The sequence below is a fragment of the Vanessa tameamea genome, chromosome 23 (genome assembly GCF_037043105.1).
Source record: "Vanessa tameamea isolate UH-Manoa-2023 chromosome 23, ilVanTame1 primary haplotype, whole genome shotgun sequence".
Taxonomy (NCBI): Eukaryota; Metazoa; Arthropoda; class Insecta; order Lepidoptera; family Nymphalidae; genus Vanessa; species Vanessa tameamea.
Window position 1 is genome coordinate 3,193,707 of NC_087331.1, and position 23,600 is coordinate 3,217,306.

General features: G+C 32.4%; 1 protein-coding gene across 1 annotated transcript; it reads left to right on the forward strand.

Annotated features, from left to right (window-relative positions):
- Positions 1–23,466, forward strand: LOC113397700 (anoctamin-8-like). The gene is made up of 23 exons (XM_026636140.2): positions 1–406; positions 1,178–1,306; positions 4,509–4,638; positions 4,880–4,985; positions 7,269–7,407; positions 7,552–7,668; positions 8,702–8,808; positions 9,266–9,369; positions 10,255–10,336; positions 11,353–11,505; positions 11,754–11,871; positions 12,803–12,858; positions 14,114–14,188; positions 14,553–14,685; positions 14,758–14,936; positions 15,222–15,551; positions 15,905–16,036; positions 16,636–16,781; positions 19,222–19,315; positions 19,752–19,880; positions 20,016–20,139; positions 20,239–20,381; positions 20,454–23,466. The coding sequence occupies exons 1-23, from the start codon at positions 286–288 to the stop codon at positions 20,580–20,582; spliced, it is 2,976 nt and encodes a 991-aa protein (XP_026491925.1). The 5' UTR covers positions 1–285; the 3' UTR covers positions 20,583–23,466.
- The last annotated feature ends 134 nt before the right edge of the window (positions 23,467–23,600 follow it).

A 23,600-nucleotide genomic window follows, 5' to 3' on the forward strand; every position in this document is an offset into this window, starting at 1 on the left:
CAGTGACTACTAGGCGAGCAATGGCGGCCAAAAATCAATTTTGAATTCTGACAGATGATTGTTTGTCGCAGTAATATTTAATAAAATAAATATAAAATGCTACGCGTACATTACTATGTTTTATGTTTAAATTGTTATGAATAAGGCGGAGGTGACATTAGTTTGTGCATATTGTTATATTTCGTGAATAAGTCATTGCATACTAGTTATTGTAATCGATGATGTAAGATCATTGAAGGTCTCTGTGCGCGTTTCATTGTTCATTAGTTTTTTCGTGTATTCGTCATGGAAGGTAATAATTGTGGAATCGGTAATCATGAGAAGGAAGATAATGAAAGTAGTTCCCATTCTTCACCCCAGGAACATAAATCTTTTGCCGAATTTGCGAAAGATAAATTGGATAGCGGTAAGTTAAAAAATGTTTACGAAAATATATATATTTTTTTTAACTTTCATTTATTTTGTTTATTATTTTTTTACATTTGATACATGATTTTTCAACCGCTTATTGTGTATGTTTTGTTGATTTTTGTAACAAATTTAAAAGTCTTTATTTAAATTAGAGTTACTCTTTGATTTGTCTCTTTCGTACATGTTTTTCTCTAAGACTAACTCATGAATAGCGAACAACTGAACAGGTAAATATAAAGAATTAGTTGGACATGAAAGCTATCGCACATCTAATGTTTTTAATTTTTATCTTCTATTTTGGTGTTTTAAAGTTTTAACTTATTCTTTTATATTTCTTATTATAAATACTATTGATTATATAGACGACTAATCATTTAAATATTGTACATTAATTAACTGATTATCAATCTACTTTTTTCTTGTTACTTATTTGAAGTTACAATTTTTTTATTAATAAATATTTATAAAACAAAGTTCATATCAATTATCTAACTTTTCTCTGAGAAGCCTTGTGGGATTGAAGATACAATTGCAACCATTTAATACTCTATGATAAAATTATTATTAAACTAACAAAATACAAGTAATTAAAATTTTGACTAAGGAAACATATTTGTTTTAAAATATTAAGCATAATGCATTTCTATGTAAGTTTAATTGCAACATTTAAATATATGGGTATAGGACATTTTTTGTGTTAATCTTATTTCCTTTAGAACACTTTTTATTGCAATTAATTATTTGTTTATTACACTACTTACTACAGCTGGTAGAGAACTACGCAGACGTTTACCAATGGCAGGGCAACTGGGTGCTCATTTGATGCATCCAAGACGATTATTGCTACACTCAACTCCTACGCAACAAACTGATGTTGTGCTCATTTTTCCTAAAGGTAAATGTGAAATTTTCTTTTTATTACACTCAAAACATTTTTTATTCAAACTTGTGTTCATTAGATATTCACAATGAGAATCTATATATATTTTATTAAAGTATCTTTGAATCAAAAACAGTGGGATTGTCATTTAAAAAGATTAATTTAAATTTAAACCACTAGTTCGGAATGTAGATTCTATCAAGAAGAATAAAGATAAGAAATAATATTATACATACATCCATTACTTATATCAGTGGAATAGTTTACAGGCTGCCTAAATATGTAAAAAGTCACAGGATCATTTCTGACCCCTATGGCTATTGTTGTCCCCACTCACAAGTGATAAGCTTAAAACAAGAGGCAAATTAATTCGAGGCATTGCTAATATTCTTTAAAAAAAAATACATTAACTAATAATAGTGTATATAGAATGTCCATACTTTACTTTCTTACTTTCAAATGCTCAATAGATTTAAAAGAAAACTTGATGTTCAAAATGTGATGTTATTATAGGATTTTAAATAATATCCTTTTCAATACAAAAGCCGAAGTTATTTTAACTTGGTATTTTAACTCTGTGCAAGCTCTTCTGGGTAGGTATATTACCCTCTCATAATATATTCTGCTGCCAAACAGCAATACTTGGTATTGTTGTGTTATATACAGTTTAAAGGGTAAATGAGTCAGTACAGGCTCAAAGAAGGCGTGTGACGATGGTGGCGCGTTGGTGATAAGGAAGAATTGCTATTTCTTACAATACCAATTTCTATATGCAGTGGTGACCATTTCAGGCCTATTTGCTTACCTTAATTTTATAAAGAAAGCTTGTGTTATTTAGTTAACATAGATAAAAATACCCCGTTCTCTATTACTCTCAGATAGACACACACATCTTTCTTTTTTTGTGAGACAGATATTTTAAAATATAATGAATTCTTGTAATTCAGCTTAGAATTCGTGTACAGTCTTAACAGTCACGTCTGCGCTAGACCGGAATACTGTGTATACATAACAGAACCGACGGCTCCGCGTGTAAACTGCAAATTTACGCAAATCGTTAATCAAGAGGAACAAGCGCAGTAGTTGGACAATATAAACATAATTGAAATCAGCTTAAACTTCTTAACAAAAAATATCTTTCAGAAAGGTTATTAACCACTAAAACGTAAGATAAAAACCGATAAGTTCAGGCTTATGTAGGCAGTAGTGTAATTCACCCAAATTCGACCTTCGGGTGTCGTAAAAGCCGACTAAAGATTTTTTATTAAGCATCTATCGAGCACTTACGCACCAATAAAAGTATTCCCAAGAAACGTAGTCGTAAATAAATTCGATAAGAGCAAGCTAATGGTGATGAATAACTGTATCGACTATAGGCAATGCTTTAATATAAAAAAAATAATGAAAATGTTAAAGAACAAAATTAAATATATTATCCGACTACGGAGCTTATATCAATTCAGCGTGTATGTAAGTGTTCATCTGTTTCATAAATACTTGTCATAATATAACGAATGAGGCATCGTTAGAACACGGCTACCTGCTTTAAATTACTATAAAGGATACCCTAAACCGTACATTACATATTCTATGTGATTAGGTTGTAGGTCTGCCATATTATTCATTATAGTCAATTCTAGATTAATTTATCTCTCTCACTTTATTTTTATTTAAAAGTTGCGATAATAGTTTCGCAGACATTCAAAACGCAATTTTTTCCCGAATTTATATCATAGATAAATATTCAGTATCTCGACCAATGTTTATGCGTAAATCCTCTTGTAGTTTTAATAGACTATTTTATTATGTCTATGTATTAAATAAAAATATATGCAAGTTGATACTTAATAGATAAGGTATGTAGATAAATATCTCAGACAAGATTATACCTTTTTATTCAAAATCAAATCGATATCAATTTTATTCAAGTAAACTTTATGCATAGACCTTAACAATTCAAGACCGTGTCTAAAATAAAAGTAATTCCCTATATAAATCAGGCTGAGTAGACATTTGGCAAGGCTATTTGGCAAAGTAAAGTACCTATTTAACTTTTCAGTTCTCACGACGAATGTCGCGCTCAGGCAGGAATCGAATTGAGAGGAACTTTTTTTATTTTACATTCTACTTATTTTTACCTTCTTATTCTAAGCTAAAATAATTCATTTTCTTTCAAAGTATGTTATTTACATTTTGTAACATTCGATTAATTGTATTGATGGTAAAAATAGGTAATTAATGCATTGATAGATTTAATATAATGATTTATGTTTGCGCCAAAGTTACAACAAAATAAATGGTAAGCATATAAACCTCTATGAACAAAATACAAATGTGTCAACTTTTATGGTACATAGATCTCACTTACGAAGGCGCGCCCTTCCATGTTAAATTTTATCGGTATTTTAATGTAATAAACTTAACAAATATAATCCAATTTATATATTTTTTGCTGTATTTACTTCTAGACGTGTCACGTACACTACGGCGTCGTATAAGCATTGCGTGCAAGTGTCACTCACTTAAGTTATGGACGCCTATATTAAATATATCGCGGATCTATAAGTCAAAATGTCGATAATGTCTATGATATGTCTGTCGTTATATATGTATATTACGACTATTCTATTTATAAGTGTATGTATAATGTGTGTCATTAAACTTACTACACTTTAGGTAAATATTTAAAAAAAAAATCGCTATTTTCTTCTTTTTCTAAGTTGTAGTTAAATAGTTGTCGAAAAACTGACGGTTGTCCAGTAAATTATTTTTTGTAAAATATGAATCTTATTATATTACAAACATACCCTTACTTGCAAGGGTTTTCCACGTGTCGATTTGAGGTTCCGTGGTATGTATACAAAAACCCGTCGATTCTTTATTTATGAAACTACTTATTAATATTGTTCAGTTTTGATTGTAAAAGATTGCCAAAATATTAATCGCATTCCGAAATGAAATGGATCGACTGCCTAATTCAATAATCAATGTATTTTATAATTTCTATAATTAAGATTGAATATTTGAAAGTCAAATTGATAACCTTCTTTATTTAGAAGTCGGCTAAACAGGATTGCCTCTCGTTTAGTTTGGTAATGATAAGGCAGTTCAATTTATTAAGAAAAATTATAAATCAACTAACGAATGGCTATATAATTTAAAGCCTATAAATCTTGATTTGAAATTATTACTATAATTCTACACAACATTTTTTTAGGTCTCCCAGACAGTATGCTACTATGGTTGCTGCAAAAGTTGCGCGGGAGTCGACCCCGATTACGCGTATGCGTTCGTCAACATGCTTCCTCACAATGCTCTGCTTTTTATATAACTGCTGATGATGAAGTGTAAGTAAGACAGATATTAATTTATCTAAATAAATTTAATACTTATTTTCTGGGGAACTTTTTGGTCGTAATTTTCCTTAATACTCTAGTCTAGTCTAGTGTGGAATGTTTTTTGTGATTGCTGATTTTCTTTTAAATTATTACGATTAATCTGTATTTAGGCAATAATTTGCCTCAATAATATTTTAATTTTTGAATTGTACTAAATAAGTTTTCGAATGTCTTTCTTTCCAACGTTTAGACTTTTGCAAACAGCTGAAGAAGTCCATTTGCCAAAGTTGCTGAAACCAGAATTTGGTGGCGGATATAAGGAATTCACTGTTCGGGATATGCATTGTTTTCAAAAGGTAAGGGACATTGATTTCAGTGATAAGATCCATCCTTATATGACACCGCGTTAGTCTGCAATCATACCCGAAAAATGCATTAACAAATATATTTTACTATTAAAACTTGAGATTAGTGTAATTACACAAACAAACTCTTCATGTTATAAAATTAGAAGAGATCCTAAGTTATGTGCAAACAAGTCAATTCTGTAGTAGATAGGCCTTTTTCCTTTAAAGGAAGATATACATCGTTTACCACCAAATTGTCTCACATCTCAATATATCAGTACTTCTCCTATAACATCTTCTTAGAGCTTTGCAGATGTATATGTTACCGTAAGATTACAAACATCGTTAGATTACAATCTATCTCGTCAGATTGTAAACTGTCACCGCTTCCCTTCGATAGATTACAATATAGCGAAAAATAATGAGTTAAATTGAAATCATATTTCACGGTTCACAATGTTTCGACAGTTTACAATCCGATGAGATACATTGTAATCTAACGATGTTTGTAATCTTACGGTAACATATATAACTTATCTGCAAAGCATTAGTCGACTTGTAAACCTATTCTTATATGTTGAAGAAATCGATTCTGAGAAGATATACACGAGTAATATTTAATATCGATGAGCTTAGCTCGATTCGGGCCTACGATAAAAATGTACGTGCGTTGTATCCAGAATACAATTTCTATAAATAATGGCAATTTGCCATAACTTGTTACTAAGTGAGGCGTTTTATGATAGGGGAATTATGTTATGTAGTCACGGAAATCGAAGCCTATAGACCTTCTGTACAGTACGAAATAACAAATTATATTCGAGCCAACCAGACTTACTAAATTCAATAGTTACTGTTATTAAACTGATTATTTCAATACATACTGGCTGTGCCGAGCGGTTTTCTTCACGTTCCTTTTATGTTATATAAGAAATGGTAAAAAAAACTTATATCGTGGTCGTAGGGCTTTGTGCAAGTCCGTCTGGGTAGCCACTCATCTGATATTCTACCGCCAAACAACAGTACTTAGTAATGTTGTATTGCGGTTTGAAGGGTGAGTGAGCCAGTGTAACTATAGGCACAAGGAACGTAATATCTTAGTTCCCAAGGTTGATGGCGCATTGGTGATGTAAGGAATGGTTAATATTTCTTACAACGCCATTGTCTATGGGAGGTGGTGACCATATACCATCACGTGACCCACTTGCTCGTCCGACTAACGATATAATAAACAAAAAAACATAGTAACGATATTTACAATGTATTATTTTGATTTATATTATAGATTGGTAAGTTTTGCTTGTTTCTGTTCGGATACTAAAATCCAATTGATATGGCTTTTGCATTTTCTGAAGTTATAATATTTGAAAAGATGGACATGAGCTCAATGGCATGTTTATACGGACGGCATATAAAATTGTCGGTCTGGACGAACTTTCTAAAAGAACGCTGCCAAAATTTAAACAGATACGTTTTTTGTATTATTTTTAAATCTCCAAAGTGTTTAAAAAAATATCAACGAACACAACAGTGGTCACACCAATGGTTAAGTATAAAAAAGAAATCGACACGATTACTTACGTTAAATTATTCATTACACAGTATTATAAGAAAAATAATGAAATGTTCTCTACAAATATAACTTGTTCGGTCTTTGAAATTTTTTTTTTCATTATTTCAATTCCATTCACCATTAATCTTATTTATTACTTATTTTTCCGACAGTAATATTTTCGGAATACAATTTTATATTTCAATGTACAAAAGTCTTAAGAGTCGTACGTGCCTTATCATTATTAAGTCCGTTATTCATTTTATATTCCTATTTTGTGAAACGTAATAATTTTTCAAGCACTCGTATTGTATTCATTGATATTATTATTTTATTTTAGGTTAATAAAGTACTTAGAGTAGGATATTTTGAAACTGAGTTAATTTAGCATTGCATGTAATGTCAGAAAAACAATAATGGCGGATGAATTTAAAAAATAATAAACTTAATAATTATGCACTTTATTAATTGGTTTACAAGAATTTTTGTCACACAGCACATGCATTTTTTTTATTAGTCGTTGAACTATCCTACTTTATAATAATTTTCATCGCATACATAACATTACTACAATGCAACGATGAGCTACATCGATAACGTTGCTAACGCTACCGTATGCGCTATCTGACGTCATACGTTGCTGCATTCCAAAAGGTCCTATCCTAACAGCATTCATATATTGTAAGTTAATACAATTTATATCTACGAATTATGGGTAAATGAAGTTGTATATTAAACAGGGTACAACAGCTGCAGATTTGTTAAGCTCCCAAGAGCGCGGAGCGTTGGTGAAACACGTGCTCGAATCGGCACGCGCCGAGCCCGGGGACGAGCACGCACTCGAACCGGCACTCACTCTGCGACCTGGACAAAGTATCGGTAAGATGTTTGAACTTCAATTTATGATCATCTAAAGAGCCTTCCAAATAATATTGAAGCTTTTTTAATATAAGTATTATAGAATATTTTAAATGCATTTTTTCATAATTTTAAATGCTAATAATGTAATCTTCTGTATTATAGTTCCAGCCTGCGTAAGTCGTGGTGTAGTTGCTGGAATGTTCCCACTTCATGAGCGCACGGCTCTAGAAAACCTTCGGAAAAAATGGGTTAAGACATTATTCTCACCTCAGCCTTTGGGTAAGTTTTTCGTTAACGTTATCAATTAAATCATCATATATCTCAATGAGAAAGCCAAGGAATTACGCGCTCTGAGGATAACGATCTTTAACGAGGCCATTGTTTTTAATTGTGTTTTAAAATACTGACTCCTTCCCACAACACTGTATTAAGCCAGGTAGCTTAAACGTCCTAAATAAGTATTGAAAATTAACTAAACTATAACATTTTTTAGCATAAGTTAGAATTTGTTAAGATTCGTTAAATGTTTTCAACGCTAATGAAATTGTTGTATAATATTGTGCAATAATCGTTTTGGACTCTGGATCTGGTTTCCGAGGTAGATAATTTGTTTACTAACATATAAATTATAATTATAATGTTATAATCATGAAAACATTTGATAACTTTTGCTAATTTATGATAAAATGTTAATTGGCAAACGTCCAATAACGTTTTATAACTTTTGTACAATGCTGCACCCACACTGAAGTTATACGCAGTGTGGCAGCAGCATTACTTGAATCTTTGTATTTCTGCTGTCTGTATTGTCGGTTGTTATAAAAATAATTATTACAATCCCAAATGGAGTTTTTTATATAACTTTTTTGAAAATTCATCCTTTTTGAAGTTTGTCATTATTGAAGTTAGAAATATGTTTTTTTTTAATTCATTCCCAGTGGCTTAAATTTGCGATAAAGGTTCGATATATTTTAAGTTAAAAACGAGTAGGTTTTGAAGTAGCTTAGGGGGTTTGTTTAGCTAGTTTAATTCCTTGTCGCGACAAGTATAAAAATGTATAGTCAATAAAGGTCGTAGAAAAATAGGAATCTGATATGTTCACAACTCTACCTAACACTCTCTCAGTCTCGCCTAAATCACAACTATTTATTGACATAGACAGTTTAAATGAGACGAATATTTTTTTTTTTGTGAGAAACTTCTGGTAAATCTTACACTTAAAAGACCTTCTTTAAAAAAGCTTAGCTTTACGTATACTAGTTAAAATCAAGGATCGTTGATAACGATAACATTATGATTTCTTAAATTTCAGACGAAATAAGCGAATATTTCGGTGTGAAGATAGCAATGTATTTCGCTTGGCTGGGACATTACACTCAGTCGCTAACAGTTCCTGCTGTTGTTGGGTTTATATTTTGGGTAAGCTCTAATTGATCAAATATAGTTATTTATTTCCTTTGAACTAATGCTCTAGTAAGCTATTCAAATATGTATATTAATACGGGAATTAATTTTCTTTACCCTTTTTTTAATAATATTATGTAGGAGTGTGATATTGGTCATAGTTAAAGTTCACATGGAGAAGGAGTGCAGTGAGCTAGAATGTTTACATAATATATGTTACAAATACAGTACATAAAATAAAATAAAACATAGTTTGCGTCCCTACTTCCAATGACATAAAAAGTCTTGACGAATTAAAAAAAATGCATTTGTTTACATTTGTTTGGACATTGTAATAATGACAAGGAATCAAGAGTCAAGATATTTTTTTTAATGTGATATCCATAAAAACTGGCAAAGGCGCAAATTTCATAATAAATTTTTACTATTTGTTAATTTTACAAATAATTTAATCATGTTTTATTTTTTATAGGTTTGGTTGGGAACAGCGAATGATTACTGGAAAGATATAGCTTATGTCTTATTTTCACTGTTCAACGTTCTTTGGGCCTGCGTTTATTTGGAGACTTGGAAAAGGTTTGCAAATGTAATTCATAGCGCTCTTTTGGTTTTTTATGTTAATCATATATATAAGGTATTACTAGTGATAGTGCATTTATTTTATACAAGGGTTCTATATGATTCAAAAATATCTAAAACAAAATGTAACGCATAATTTATGCAAAGATAGACAAATGTCAATAAACTTTAAAGTCGAATCTTTTGTCGCTCAGAGAACTATGCAAGTAATACAAAATAAAGATTAAAGTAACAATGGTTTCAATAGTGAACATATTTCTTTTAACAAGAGAAAAACAAAATAATCCATTTGTTTTGCTTTTCTTAAAGCAAGGAGGATAAATAAGGAAAGAAATTTTTAGGTTATCTCTATCTTAATAGATTTTCAAAGTGAGACTTAATTGGATAATCTTCTATATTAAAGCAAACTACAAGGTCACATTTGAGTGCATTGTAACCAAGTGCAACATTTGTAAATTACTTGCATAAAATCTGTACTGAGCATTAAATTATTCTATATATTTCTAGCTTTAATGCTCTGACTGTACTAATCTGCTCATCCCCGAACATTTTGCATATGTGCGAGTGAATGTGACGTGTTAAACATATTTAATGAAGCGTTTTATCCAGTAAGAAAATTTGCGTTGAAAACTCTTTTTTTTTCATTAGGTTAACATTAAGTTTCAAAGTTTAAATGTAACATTATAATATTATATTTATGTATAAAATATTTTTCTTGTATATCTTCCGTCTATGCTCATTTGGGGTGAAAAATGAAGTGTATTATTATTTTAAATTAAAATACTCTTTAGAATCACCAATTAACAAGATTAAATTAAAACTAATGTTACAGTATTATTATTCTGAATTATGTTAACAATATACATATTTGTTATTTTACAGATACTCAAATGTCTTGGCATATAGATGGGGGACTTTGGACCAAAGGGATGAATGGCTCGTCGAACCGCGACCTTTATTTCAGGTAAGAACTTCGGCAATAAGTTTTAATTTTTGTGTATGATTGAATTTGTTATCTCGAATAAAAGGAAACATCGTAACATAATCTGTATTTCTCTTAATAAATTCTGAGTAAGCAAGTTTTCCTAATGGCTTTTTGTTGAATTCACATTACCTAAGTAATGTGAATTAGTTTAGTATTTTATTAATTAATTAGTAGTATTAGTTTAGTAATTATTTAGTATTCGGTTTGCACATTGAAATGGTTATTTGCCTTATTATTGTTAAGTTATATTTTTTTAAGTTCTATTGACAAATGTGTTATAACACTGTTATTAAATATGGCCCCTATCCAATAAGATAGCGTCGTTAAAAGGGAACACGGTTTTTCACCCGTAGTTGTCTAATGTTTTCGTTCAACTATATATACATGTATATACGCTCACTCTCAACCAATAATTAATTTATTCAAGAAAATAGGAATCATTTTTAGTTAGGCTGAATTAATAATTAGTATATTTATGTTTTAAAGCGGCTAACAAAGTATTTTGTTTGTATACCAGAATAAAATTGTGACTGTAGTCCTAACCTTAGTGACAATCAATTAAAAAAAAAATAGAACATAATAGGCTATTTGACAATGCGAAAAATAAAGCGTCAATTATTGTAATCTGTATATATTATGAGTTTAAAAATTGTTATTTATTAACGAAAGTTGAAAATAATAATTAATTTATACAAAAATCCATAACTGAAAATGCATTTTTTTAAGCGTTTGTCACGTGCCACAAAACGCTCCTGATTGGTCGGCTTTATGATGGCGTCACTTGCTTGTTAACTAATTAATAAATGTTGTTGTCATTTGCCTACTGCATGTGGATTATATGTGTCACAGATTACAATACAGGCAAGAGACGTCACCAACCCCATTGCAGCGCCATATTGTCTAAGTAGCGTTTTCGCGCGCTATTTAAATATGGAACTTTTAATTTGATATTTTTCAGCAAATATGTACTAGAATTAATTAGTTGTCGGTACCAGGGCGAGATGGGTACGAGCGAGGTGACGGGGCGGCCCGAGCCGCAGTACGCGGCGTGGCGCCGGCGCGTGTGGCGCCACGCCGTGTCGCTGCCGCTCATGCTGCTGTGTCTCGCCGTCGCCGGCCTGGCCACCTTCGCGCTGCTGAGGACGCAGGTCAGGAGGGTACTCGACCTACGGTTTAGCTTAAGCTAGCAAAAAATATTGAGTTTTTTTGTAGCAGAAGTGAAAAAGTTAACATTAACAATGCACCACTAACCAAGGGTACTTCAAACCGGAACACAAGAGTTTTAAGTATTGGCGGTACAATATATGATGAGTGGTGGAACGTATGTGAGAGAATATAGATAGATATTTTTACGCTTAAAACAGAGTTATTACATTTAACTTAAATTTATTCACAGGATTGGTGGGAAGATACGATATTTTACTTCAGTTGGATACCACGCGCTTTTTTGGCGATACTTATTGCAGTCGAAGAAGAAGTTTATGCACGAATCGCGAAATGGCTTAACGATAAAGGTAAGTTCTGTATGTTAAACGAATTTATTTTTATTTTTTAAAGTCATATTTAAAATCAAAATGTGTGTTGTCAAAATTTATCGTCAAATTTTCGTAAAAAAAATAAAAAAGCGCTGGATATATAATAAGTGTCTTTTGAAAATGTGTATTACACTAAATTTTTTATTAGATTATACCTAATAATGAATAGGTACATAGCGGTCCCCATTAGATAGATAACAGATTTTTAGTTGAATTGAAATTTATGAGTACACGTTATTATATTAATAATAACGTATTTTACTTGATTTAAAAAAAAAAAAACTATCCTTTCTCATTTTAGTTCTACAACCACTGGTTATAAATAAAACCCCTTCCATTGACACTAGTAAAAGAAAAAAAAATATACCCAAGGTCAATTAAAATTGCTTGGATACGATTTCTCTGGTAGGAAGCCCTTAGGAATTATTATATTTATCAAATAAAACTACTAGCTTAGTCAAAATTTTACATCATCATAGAATGTAGTACGACATGTCGAAATTATATATTATATTAATAACATTGTGTGCGTTGTGTGGATTTTAAATTTTTTTGTACTAGCAACATTCACAGACAATTGAACACTAACAAAATAGCGATATTTAATTTTTTTTGTGCATGTGTTGTGACAATACTTCGAGATTCTTCTAGATTTTTTTATAGACTTAAAATTAGAATATTTTATTCTTAAATAATATGAAATAGTTAAACTTATTAAATAAAATAATCATTGAACTTAGTTATAGTTTTAGATAAACGTAGCGATAATATTGAAAGAGTTTGTAGTGTTATAAGATAATATAGTGCATATTGTTTTCTCTTTACCGCTTACCAAACGGGACTGGATGGAAAAATACAACATTTTAATAAAATGGTAACACCGACACCGTCCAATTTTTATAAAAAACAGAAAACTATCGACTCGAGACAAAGTATGAAAATCATCTGATTCTGAAAATAGCATTGGTTTGTATTAAGCTATGAAAAGTAATGCAATACTAAAATGACAATCATGCTTGTGCTACACTAATAGCAGGCCTGCCGCTAGTCGCTGCATCCGCGTTGATAACCATCTCTTACACAATTACTAAGTTACTTAAAGCACAACGATTTTTTGGGGCAATTTTAAAAATTGGAAGTAACGTCCCATATATTAATTCATATATATCTGTAAAATACTAATAACGTCGCAGTGTCCTGTCCTATCTACTTATTATTAAATACAGATCTAATGAGTTTTAGAGAGAACAACAAAAAGTTCAAGTCTATATTTTGAGAAAAAAAAAACATTGATTAAAAGTTTCTTGTTTCTTGTGTTATAATATGGACCTGCGATATTATAAGTGTTTTACAAATCAGGTATATTTATTAAATAATAAAAGAGTGAAGCACTATTGATTTAAAAGGAAGCTTGATGGATAACATTATTATGTTCTAACTTTTACAATAACGTGCAGCATTATTCACAGCTGCACCACAGTTCGTGCATACTTCTTACTAAAAGAAGACCCTTTAATTAGGAAACCTTTATTCAGCAACACGATATTTATGAGATTTCACTGTAATATTCGACATGAGTATGAATGGTTTATTCTCATCGCGATTATTACAGTAGTCTTCGTCGGTCATCGTACATACAGCCCACGTGAGGTGTACGCTAATCACGCACGTTCCTTGCGGGCGTGACTAAAACATAACAATTATTAACCATACAAGTTAAATAGTCGTTAAAGCACGGAATTCTCATCGATTGACCAAACCGCTTGCATGTCTATTAAATATACATACGTTTTAGCATGGTCTAAAAATAAATTATATTAAAACCGCTTCATATATTCAACATAGCATCAAAAGTTTCATTGATAATTGTATGTAACATTAATAACTGAGTATTTAAAATTAGTATTACATATTAAACTTAAAAATTATTTTTTGTTGCAATACAAATATAATTTATAACTTAGTATTATTTCTCAATCACCTCATCATTGTTACACTTCACTATTTGTTTTTATAATATAGTATATAATATTTATAAGGCATTTAATAAGATAATATAATTCAAGACTAGATTAGCTTCATAAACTTCAAATAGCATTTAATTATATATTGAAGTCGAATTGTTGTCTTTGTGTGTTAAAAGTAGACGTGCTTTTGTCGATATCGTTACATTCAAGAGTATTTATTTACTATACTTTCAAAAATGTATTTTCTGTTTCAGTTTCAATTTGTGAATTCATTCATGAGTTTGTTCTACATTGCGTTCTACCTTCAGGATATGGATAAATTGAAAGAGGTGAGATGATTTGATGTTATGAAAATTTGGTTGCATTTCATTTTACTCCATTTCGATATTTATTTTGTTAATTTAATCAAGTCCGGGCATCTTTTTAATGATATTCTTCCGTTAGTAGACCGAATAGAAGATAATAATTTTATCGTAAATTATCTTTGCCACTTTAGACGTACTTACATCGTCAATTCGATCGGTTATAAATGTTTTCAAATATAACGTGAACTTTTCTGAATAAGGAGTTTATTTAGGCACACTATGTCAACTAGATATAGCTCGCGAACTTCGCAATTCCTAACGTTGTAAATCATTATAGAGTTTTGGATTATGTTCAGGGAAATAATAATTCGTTCATATTCACTTGTAGCAACTAGCTGTACTGCTCATAACGCGACAAATAATTGGAAACTTAAAAGAGTCCGCCCTACCATATCTCATCGAGAACCTCAGGCTGGCGAAGATTTGTTTCGATGTTTTCGGTGCTTTAAGTCCCAGCAAAAGTGAGTTGATTTATATTTTTTCAAATATATCATTTTAAGTTATGTGTTCTAGAACTTGTGCACACGTTTCAGTTCCGACGTCCGCTGAATTGAACGAGTTATTCGAAAAGAGAACATCGTCATCTGGTGAACCGCCAGAAATGTTGATAAACGGCGGTACCGAGAAGGAAAAACATGACAGGCGAGACTCGGAAACGCTCGTCGGACAGAAGATTATACATCAAGCGGAACTCGAGTCTCAGCTGTTTAAGGTAAATTTTGTTATCTTCGTACTCGTCTCCATCATTGTTATAGTTTACTTAGTCTCATCTTACCACAATACACACACATGAACACACACGCACACAGACATTAGCATGTACATAATAAAAACAGCACACAATTAAGAATTAGGTTAGATTTATTTTGGCACCAAGTGATCAAGGAGAGACTGGACAAATACCAGTCTCTTACACAGAATTACCTCAATAGAAATAACCATTTCTGTGCGAGAGAGTAGTAATAAAGTGACCATTACCTTGCCTCCCTGGGGGCAGTACGAGGGCACGTTCGCGGAGTACCTGGAGATGCTGACGCAGCTGGGCCACGTGGTGCTGTTCTCGGCGGCCTTCCCGCTGGCGGCGCTGTGCGCGCTGCTCAACAACGCGTGCGAGGTGCGCGCCGACGCCTTCAAGCTGTGCCACGTGGCGCAGCGGCCCTTCGGCGAGCGCGTCAGCAGCGTCGGCAGCTGGCAGCACGCCATGGAGGCCATGGTGGCGGTGGCGGTGCTGGTCAACTGCGCGCTCATCGGGCTGTCGGGCCCCGTGCACCGCCTGCTGCCCGACGTCACGCCCGCGCAGACCATCCTCGTCATAGTGGCGCTCGAGGTGCTCGCTGTTAACAATATCGACGAATTGTGCTGTCACGTTCATTCGACCGCATTGTTTGAAGAAGAAACAGATAATATTATTCATTATTCTTTATTATATTACAAGGTAATTTGCTTCTGAGCTGATCAAATAACGTGGACGATATGACGTTACCAAAATAAATATCATACAATATATAGAATTATGTTGCATTGAGACTTCTTGACAAATCTAGTCTAGTACTAATCTAGTCAAATTACATATTATACAGATGTGGTATGAGTTTTGATTACGTGTGCAATGATTATTTGTTTAATATTATAATATGAATTGCATCAATTATTATTATAACGATATAAATAATATTTCAGCATGTAGTGTTAGTGATAGTACTCTGTCTGCGGATCGCTATCCCGGAGATCCCGGGCTGGTTGGCCACTGAAATGGCTAAAACGGAGTTCCAAAGGAGGGAAGCTATTAAAAATGCACATGCACCACTATTGGTAAGCTGCTTTATTTAGGTAATACTTTATAAATAAAATATATATATATTCATTTTTATGTTTAACGAAATTATGGAAGTATAATAGATACTAAGTACCAAGTAGTTTAAAAAAAATTCGTCTTCTAACTCAAGATATTATTCAAATAATCTATTTACAATGGAAGTAAGACATAATTATATGAAAGCTGTATGGAATTTTCACCAATATCAAATGTATATACAAAGTTTGATTTCAATTGAATCTGTTTTAAAGTACCGACGTAGTATTTGAACCACATCCAATAACTAATGAAGGTAATTAAAATGTTTTTAGATATCGTACGCAAAAGGCGTAAAACGCAAAGGTTAAAAACAATACTATTGCTATGTTTTTACAACAGTACTCAGTATTGTTGTGTTCCGGTTTGAAGGGCGAGTGAGCCCGTGTAACTGCAGGCACATAACAAGGGACATAACATCTTAGTTCCCAAGGTTGGTGGCGCACTGGCGTTGTAAGGGTTGGATAATATTTCTTACAGCGCCATTGCCTACGGGCGGTGGTGACCACATACCATCGTCCGCCAACCCATCCCATAAATAAATACTCCACCCGTGCAGTCGGACGGCACGAGCCAGGACGACGTGCGCGCGCCGAGCCGCGCCACGCCGCGCACGGCCACGCCCACCACGCCCAAGCAGAGCGACAAGCCCGTCGACAAGAAGCGCATCAACATCGGCAAGATACCCGAGATCCCGCCGTTCAGGTGAGCGATACCTCCGCAGGCTCATAGGATTAGCAAAATAATGTGTTATTTAGCGAAAGATTGCTGAGGGAGCGTTCGAGTATTACTTGAGCAATATTTCCGTGACATCCCGCAAAAAAAGTTATTTTTAAGTTGTGTTTTTTTTTCGTTACGTGTAAATTTTAAAATCTTCGTTGCTCTAGTGAGAAGTAAGCAATGAAATTCGATATATGTTATCGGAAGATATTTTGTTTTTGTTTCCTTTTTGTTAACGCAAGATTGTCCGTTACCTTTGTCTGTAAAAGCAAAAAAAAATGAATGCATACATTCATGCTCCATGGAGCATTCGTCTTTTATCATATATCTATTAGTCTGCTTACGTTATACTTAAACGCCTCTTTGAATGGCTTTTTGGAGTAGTTCGATATCTTTAAAGACGCTACCGCTACTGATGGCGCTATTATTGTTTAAAGTGGAATCCTCATCGATTTATGCTCTACCGTAATTTTACGAATATGTTCAGATTCAGATTGGTCCCATAACTTTTGACTTGTATTGTACGTGTTGTATAAACAAAAGTCAAACATGTTGATATAAAACACCATTGGTTTAACTGTGAATATTTAAAGATATATGGCTATAGCTTTCTTGGAAGTGTTTTGAGGTACTGTTAATAAAAAATACTAGTAATGGTTCATTTTTAATAGATTAACAACGGCAACAACATGATTATTTCTTCACATTTCACTCAATTCGAGAATATTATGTATTTTAGATTTAGAGAATGTTAAAATTTGCATGAATATACGATAGGAGGTCCAAAAGTGAGCGTATTAGAGCGAAAGGGTTGAGGGTGGGAAGGTAGTATTTTACTAATCGATTATTATCAATGAAAATATACCCACGATAAACATAGGGCAAGTGCTACCCTTTCATATAAGTGAGACCGAGAGAAGGAAAAATATCCAAAGGTGTTATGCTCTTGTAAGTCACCTTTGGTTTATTCAAATTCCATATTTTCCAGATTTCACATTTGAAGTTTTATATTTGTTTCCAAATTAAAAAATAATTAAGGAAGAACATTTTCAAATGAATATAACGTAAAGGATGATATTCCGAACTGTTATTAAAAAAAGGAAAAAGTTTTGTCGTTTAATTAAATAAACGAATCTCTCATTTCGGGGACTTTTGGACATCCTCTCGTAGTTCATTTTAAGTTTATTACAAGCTGTCATTACGGCTATTTTCCATTAGCAAGAGTTATCGTTTTCTATAGTGTAAAGTCTTCAAATATTCATTATTATTATTATATATTAAATGTTATGTGCACGTGACGTTACTTCATGAATTTAACATTAATAGATGTATAGTTCAGTGTTTTTTACTTAAGAACTCTTAAAAATTGGAACGGAAACAAATCGTTTTCTTCTGACGTTATAATCTACTAAAATAATGTACATATTTATGAGAAAATTTTAATTCAATGATAATTGAATTATCACAGCCCTATTATAGTTTAATCGGCGTTAGTATATACTTTTTAGGAAAAAAGATATTAGAAGCTGGACACAATCAACCAATCAAATTTCCTTTTAAAGGCTAGCTATCCAATAAAATGTAGAAAAAGAGATATAAATATTAGAAAAATCTACCAAATTGTTAATTTAACTCATAGCAGATTGATGAGTTTACTTAGCCAAACGTTTTATAAACCATAGACACGATTTTTACAGGTAATAATTTTATAAAATTCAGTCGCTCGTTGGAACATTTGTAACGTACATTCATGTAGACGATCATGTATTTTAAATTTGTTTTTTTCATTTTGTTTTCAGTTAATTTGACACAAGTAATATGCCTGGATGGGTGTGTAGTTACAGAGTATATATTCCGTCATAATTCCATCGAGTCAGTATTTATTATCTATATGCTTATTATGATTATTCCGTTGTAATTCATTTTTTGATTTGCAATAAAATTTATCTTTCAAATTTTGTAGTTTTTTTGGCTTTATTAAATTTTTGGAAAAGTTAAAAAAAAACACCTTTACAGATAATTTAAAATAGACAATAAAATTCTTCAAGTATGATTATCAGCAGAATGCCTATTTATTTCAAAATTTAACGAGGTAAAATGAGTTTTAAATTTGCCTTGCTTTTTGCTGATATTGCCCTGACATTACACATATAATTATTTGTATATTCTATTTAAAAACTTCTTTCTTTTACCATATTAAACTATTTCTAACAATGATTTCCTTTAATCCAAAACACCTGATTTTGTATATAAAATGTCCTAATCAAATGTATAGTTAATCAAGAATCACGTATCCACTATTTTCCATTCATCGCACGTTTTTTTTATGCCGTAATGTTCAACGCTTTTCTATCTACCTACATTCTGCTTGCCTCCAAAACACTCTGTACTTTATACAGCGTGTTGAAATAACTAAAACTTTCAGACCTAAGGCAGCTTCTGTAACTGAGCCGGCGGTCACAACGGGGTCCTTACAAATGCTACAAGATGTTAGTCCGACGAAACCCATACGGCGTAAGGTAAGTACTCTTTATTGAATGAAGAATATTAGAGAAAAGTATAAAAATCATTTACATTAGTAGCGTTACCAAAAATGTTCGACTGGTCTAATTTTTATTAATGAAATAAAAAAAAATTATTTTACTTTTACAAAAAATCTAAAAAAGTTTTTACTGTCTCAAACAAATTAAAAAATTAATCCAATGTGCACAAAGGTACCACCGGTAGGATAATTCTTGGTAAGCTAGTCGCTGCATTCTCTATGTAAGTACCACGTATTATCCGGCAAACAAGGTGAGCTAGTGTAATTATAGGTTCAACAGACACCATATTTTACACTCCAAATTTAGCGACACCGTTAGGTGTAAGAAGTGGTTTATATCATTTATCCTCAGTTATTAATTAATCGCTATTTTAGTTTGTTTACACCATCATTATTAAACATAAGCTCTATAGGAAGGTACGCCAGGCGCCCCGCTGTCTCTTCTCGGAGTACGCGGCTTGAGAGACGAACCTCTTCACAGATCTGCTCACTGCATTCCGCATCCCACTCAGCATAGACCTTTAGTCAATCCAACGCTGCAGGCAAGTATCACTAAAAGCCTAATTTGTTGTTCCACATGAAAATGACTTCATACTCTATGTCGACAAGTTTATGAGAAAAAAATGCAAAAATAACAAAATTATTCTTATCATCACGAGGATATGCGCAATTTTCAGGAGCTTTCGGGAAGCGTCAGCGCAGGTGGTTCAGAGCCCGACTTAAATGCGGTACCATCGACGGCACCATCCATGGACACTAGCGCCACTTCCAGTGAGGACGATAAACCTAAGGACAAGAGCAGTGAGTAAAATGAATTATTTATACAGTAGCAATCAAGAATGTGCTAAAATATGCAACAAGTGCGAGCGGCTGTAATACCCGAACCCGCGGTGCCCGCAGGCCGCTCGCGCGCGCGCGCGGCGCTGGTGAAGCGCGTGCGCTCCGTGGCCGTGTTCTCGCTGGGCCTGCGCAAGGCGCGCGAGGCGGCCGCCGCGGCCGACAAGCACTCGCCGCACACCCCCGAGCGGCCCCACACCACGCCCGTACGTCACCCCGCCCCCCTCGGTCCCTCTGTGGGTCGTTTCTGTTTTCATAGTGTCCTTTCGATCGCGCAGGGGCCCCCGGCTCCGATGCTGGGAGGCGAGCTGTCGCTGATACCGATCGAGCAGCTCATACAGGTGGAGGATGTCAAGCCTCGCCCTTCGATACAAGTGGAAGAAGTCCGGACTCGGCCGTCGACATGAGTATTTGTCGAATATAATTTTGATGAGTCGTCCTGTTTTTGATTATGTTTAAAATAGGTCTGTTAACGCACAACAGTTATGCGTTAATTCATTGCAAAAAATGTATCGGTTACACCTTTAATATGAATTAGGTTTATGATTTAATTTTAACTGATACTTTCAATTGTAATCATAGGGTTATCTCGTATCGTACTAAAATTACCAAAGGAAACCCCGGCATTTGGGTCGTTAAGTGATGTCTAAAAATAATTTAAATTCAAGTCTAACAAAAAATCGGGACATTGTTACCATTATTAATAACAGTAATTATTTTATCAAGATTTAAAAACAGCAATGTAAAGGTTGAAACATTTTAAAACTCTATAGGAGTAAAGATAAACAAACCATAGATTTTTATATTCCAAGCGATTTACCGTTTAGCTCTGCTATATTATGCACAACAAACAGTTCTTCATTAACATATCTTTCGATACAATACAACACAATTCCAATTCAAAGTTTTCATCCACTTTAATTTTATATCCGAAAAATCCGATAACCATTTCGCCGATATTCAAAACGCCCCTTTTTCGTGACCTCGACCAATGCTATCGTGTCGATTCAACGTCAAAAGTTGTTTATTTTGCTTTACTCCTATTGTGATTGAATATATAAAAAAATGTATTTTCAGTGACATTCTCGTGTAGATTATGTATCTTAAGTGCAGAACTAATTTTGATATTTATTCAAAGATTTTGGGGCTTGTGTCATCAGAAAGTGTGACGATACATTTTTTAAACGATTTGCCTTTTAAAATACAAGTATTGGGGATATTCAAGATAATACATAGTATGTGTTTATTTTATGTGATAACAAGTCCTTCGTCAGCTTTCAAATAAAATGTTATGCATTTAGTACAAAATATTTGTATTGTTGAAAAAATCCTTTCGGAGTTTTCATATTGAAATACGCATGTTATATATAAGATGGGTAATATCGGTGATTAACTTTACCGAACTATGTCGAACAAATGGACAAAATATGGTGTTGTGTATCAAATGAAATTTTGGACATTTTTAACATTTTGTAAGAATTTTTCGATGTTGTTGATATCTTCGTTTCAAATGCAATTGTTGTAACGCAATTTGTTTCTCGAAGCTTCCATGTTCAATAAGCAATCGTCTGACAATAAGTTGAAAATTGTGTATGTCCATCGTTTGTCTTTATCCGACCAGAGGAAATAATTGTTCGAGTAACTATACTTTCTAACGTCGGTTAAAATAAAGTGATTAGTTTTTGTCTCTCGTGAGATATAAACGAACAACGAATTGTTCTTTTGTTTTCATTGTGGTTATTTGAAGATGAAATTACGTTTTCTTAAATGACTCCAGGTTGCAAGGAGGTTAAATATCAGTATAATAAGTAACTAAGTTATCGTGAATGGTACAGTATTATTTCTCAAGATAATAGTATAAAAAATTTGGTCATTTTGACCATAGATTTTCTTCGAGAGTTATATTTTGTCTGGTCGGAAGATTTTCTTGATTTATCTATCTGTGTAATACCGCTAGATTCACTTCACTCGTGTCGTTGTCTGTAGGATAGTTATAAAATAAGAAAAAGTCTGTTAAAAGTTTCTAGAAAAGTACCTAACGAATTTGATATTAGTTTTATTTCAGTTTTTAGGCTTTATTATGAACTTTTGGGAAGTGTTTACATTTTAGTTTAATTTGTTTAAATTGAATTTTTAAATTTGGCTGATTTTTTTTAACGATTATAATATTTTGACTACGACCTTATTATACATTTTGGTTTAAAAGTTTCGTTTATGATTGCTCAACAAAAATTATACAAATACTGTCAATTAATACGAGAGGAGTTTCCCCGAGTTATTTTTCGAAGTCAAATACAAACTTTTTAAAATCTAGAATTCTCTATAGTTTCAATATATTTAGTTGTCAATCGATGTTGATTAGCAATACATTACAAAAGTATTGTAACTTTAATTGTTTAGGTTTAGTTTAGAATTGTTATTAATATATTTAACACTAACATTAAAAAATAAAACTGCAGTATCTACTTCTTGCATAAATATTCTTGTATTGCTATGAAAAAGAGCTATTAATTAATGTTCATTAAAAATATTCATTTTCTTCTGTTTATTATCAAAATTATTTATCTGTATGAAGTTATGACAGATGGATTGTGTTTTCTCCATTTTCTGTTTGAAATCGTTTTTTTTGGATCATTAAAATACAAATATTTTTTAGTACAGTCCGGTCAAACTTTACATTTCATATAGCAATACTTTATTCCATGCAACAGTAGACATTGCAGCGATATTATAGTAACTAATATTGAGAGAAATAGTATAGTACTTGGTTTATGGTCGATTAGTTTCAGCTTACATGCCTTATAGTTATTTTAGCATTAGAAAAGTATTAAATTGAAATATCTAAAAAATATATTTAATTCGCTATAAGAAAAATCATATATATATATAATATTTGCGTCCATCTTCAGTTTCAAATATAATGGGCTCGTGTAAACTGCCCTTAAAATTAGTATCCGAAAAAATCGTCAACAATTCCTATTTTTCTTGTTTATGTGAGCACTGAAAGTATTTATTAGCGTGTTTGGAATTCTATTGAAAACCCTATTTTTTTGTAATGTGTAAGATCGAGTAATAATTTTGTATTATTTGAATAGTAAAAAAAAAACTTATGTTTAAAATAATACACTAAGTATTACTCGATCCGTATAACGGTGATGTAAAATGCTTTATTATTAGCAATGCGAAGTAGCTAATTAAATATTTGTTGTTATGTAATTATTTTTTATACGAAATATTGATAAACGTTGCATTTTTGAGTAGAATATAAATTTTATGTTTGCCTAACGGTAATGCTGTTTTATTTTATTTAATTCTAAATTATTTAAGTTATTGCTCTGCAAAAATTTGCCTCTCCTATTAATGATCATGAGGAATCAATTCCATCACTGCAAATATAGAACGTCAAACTCAGTATAGTCTTTCCA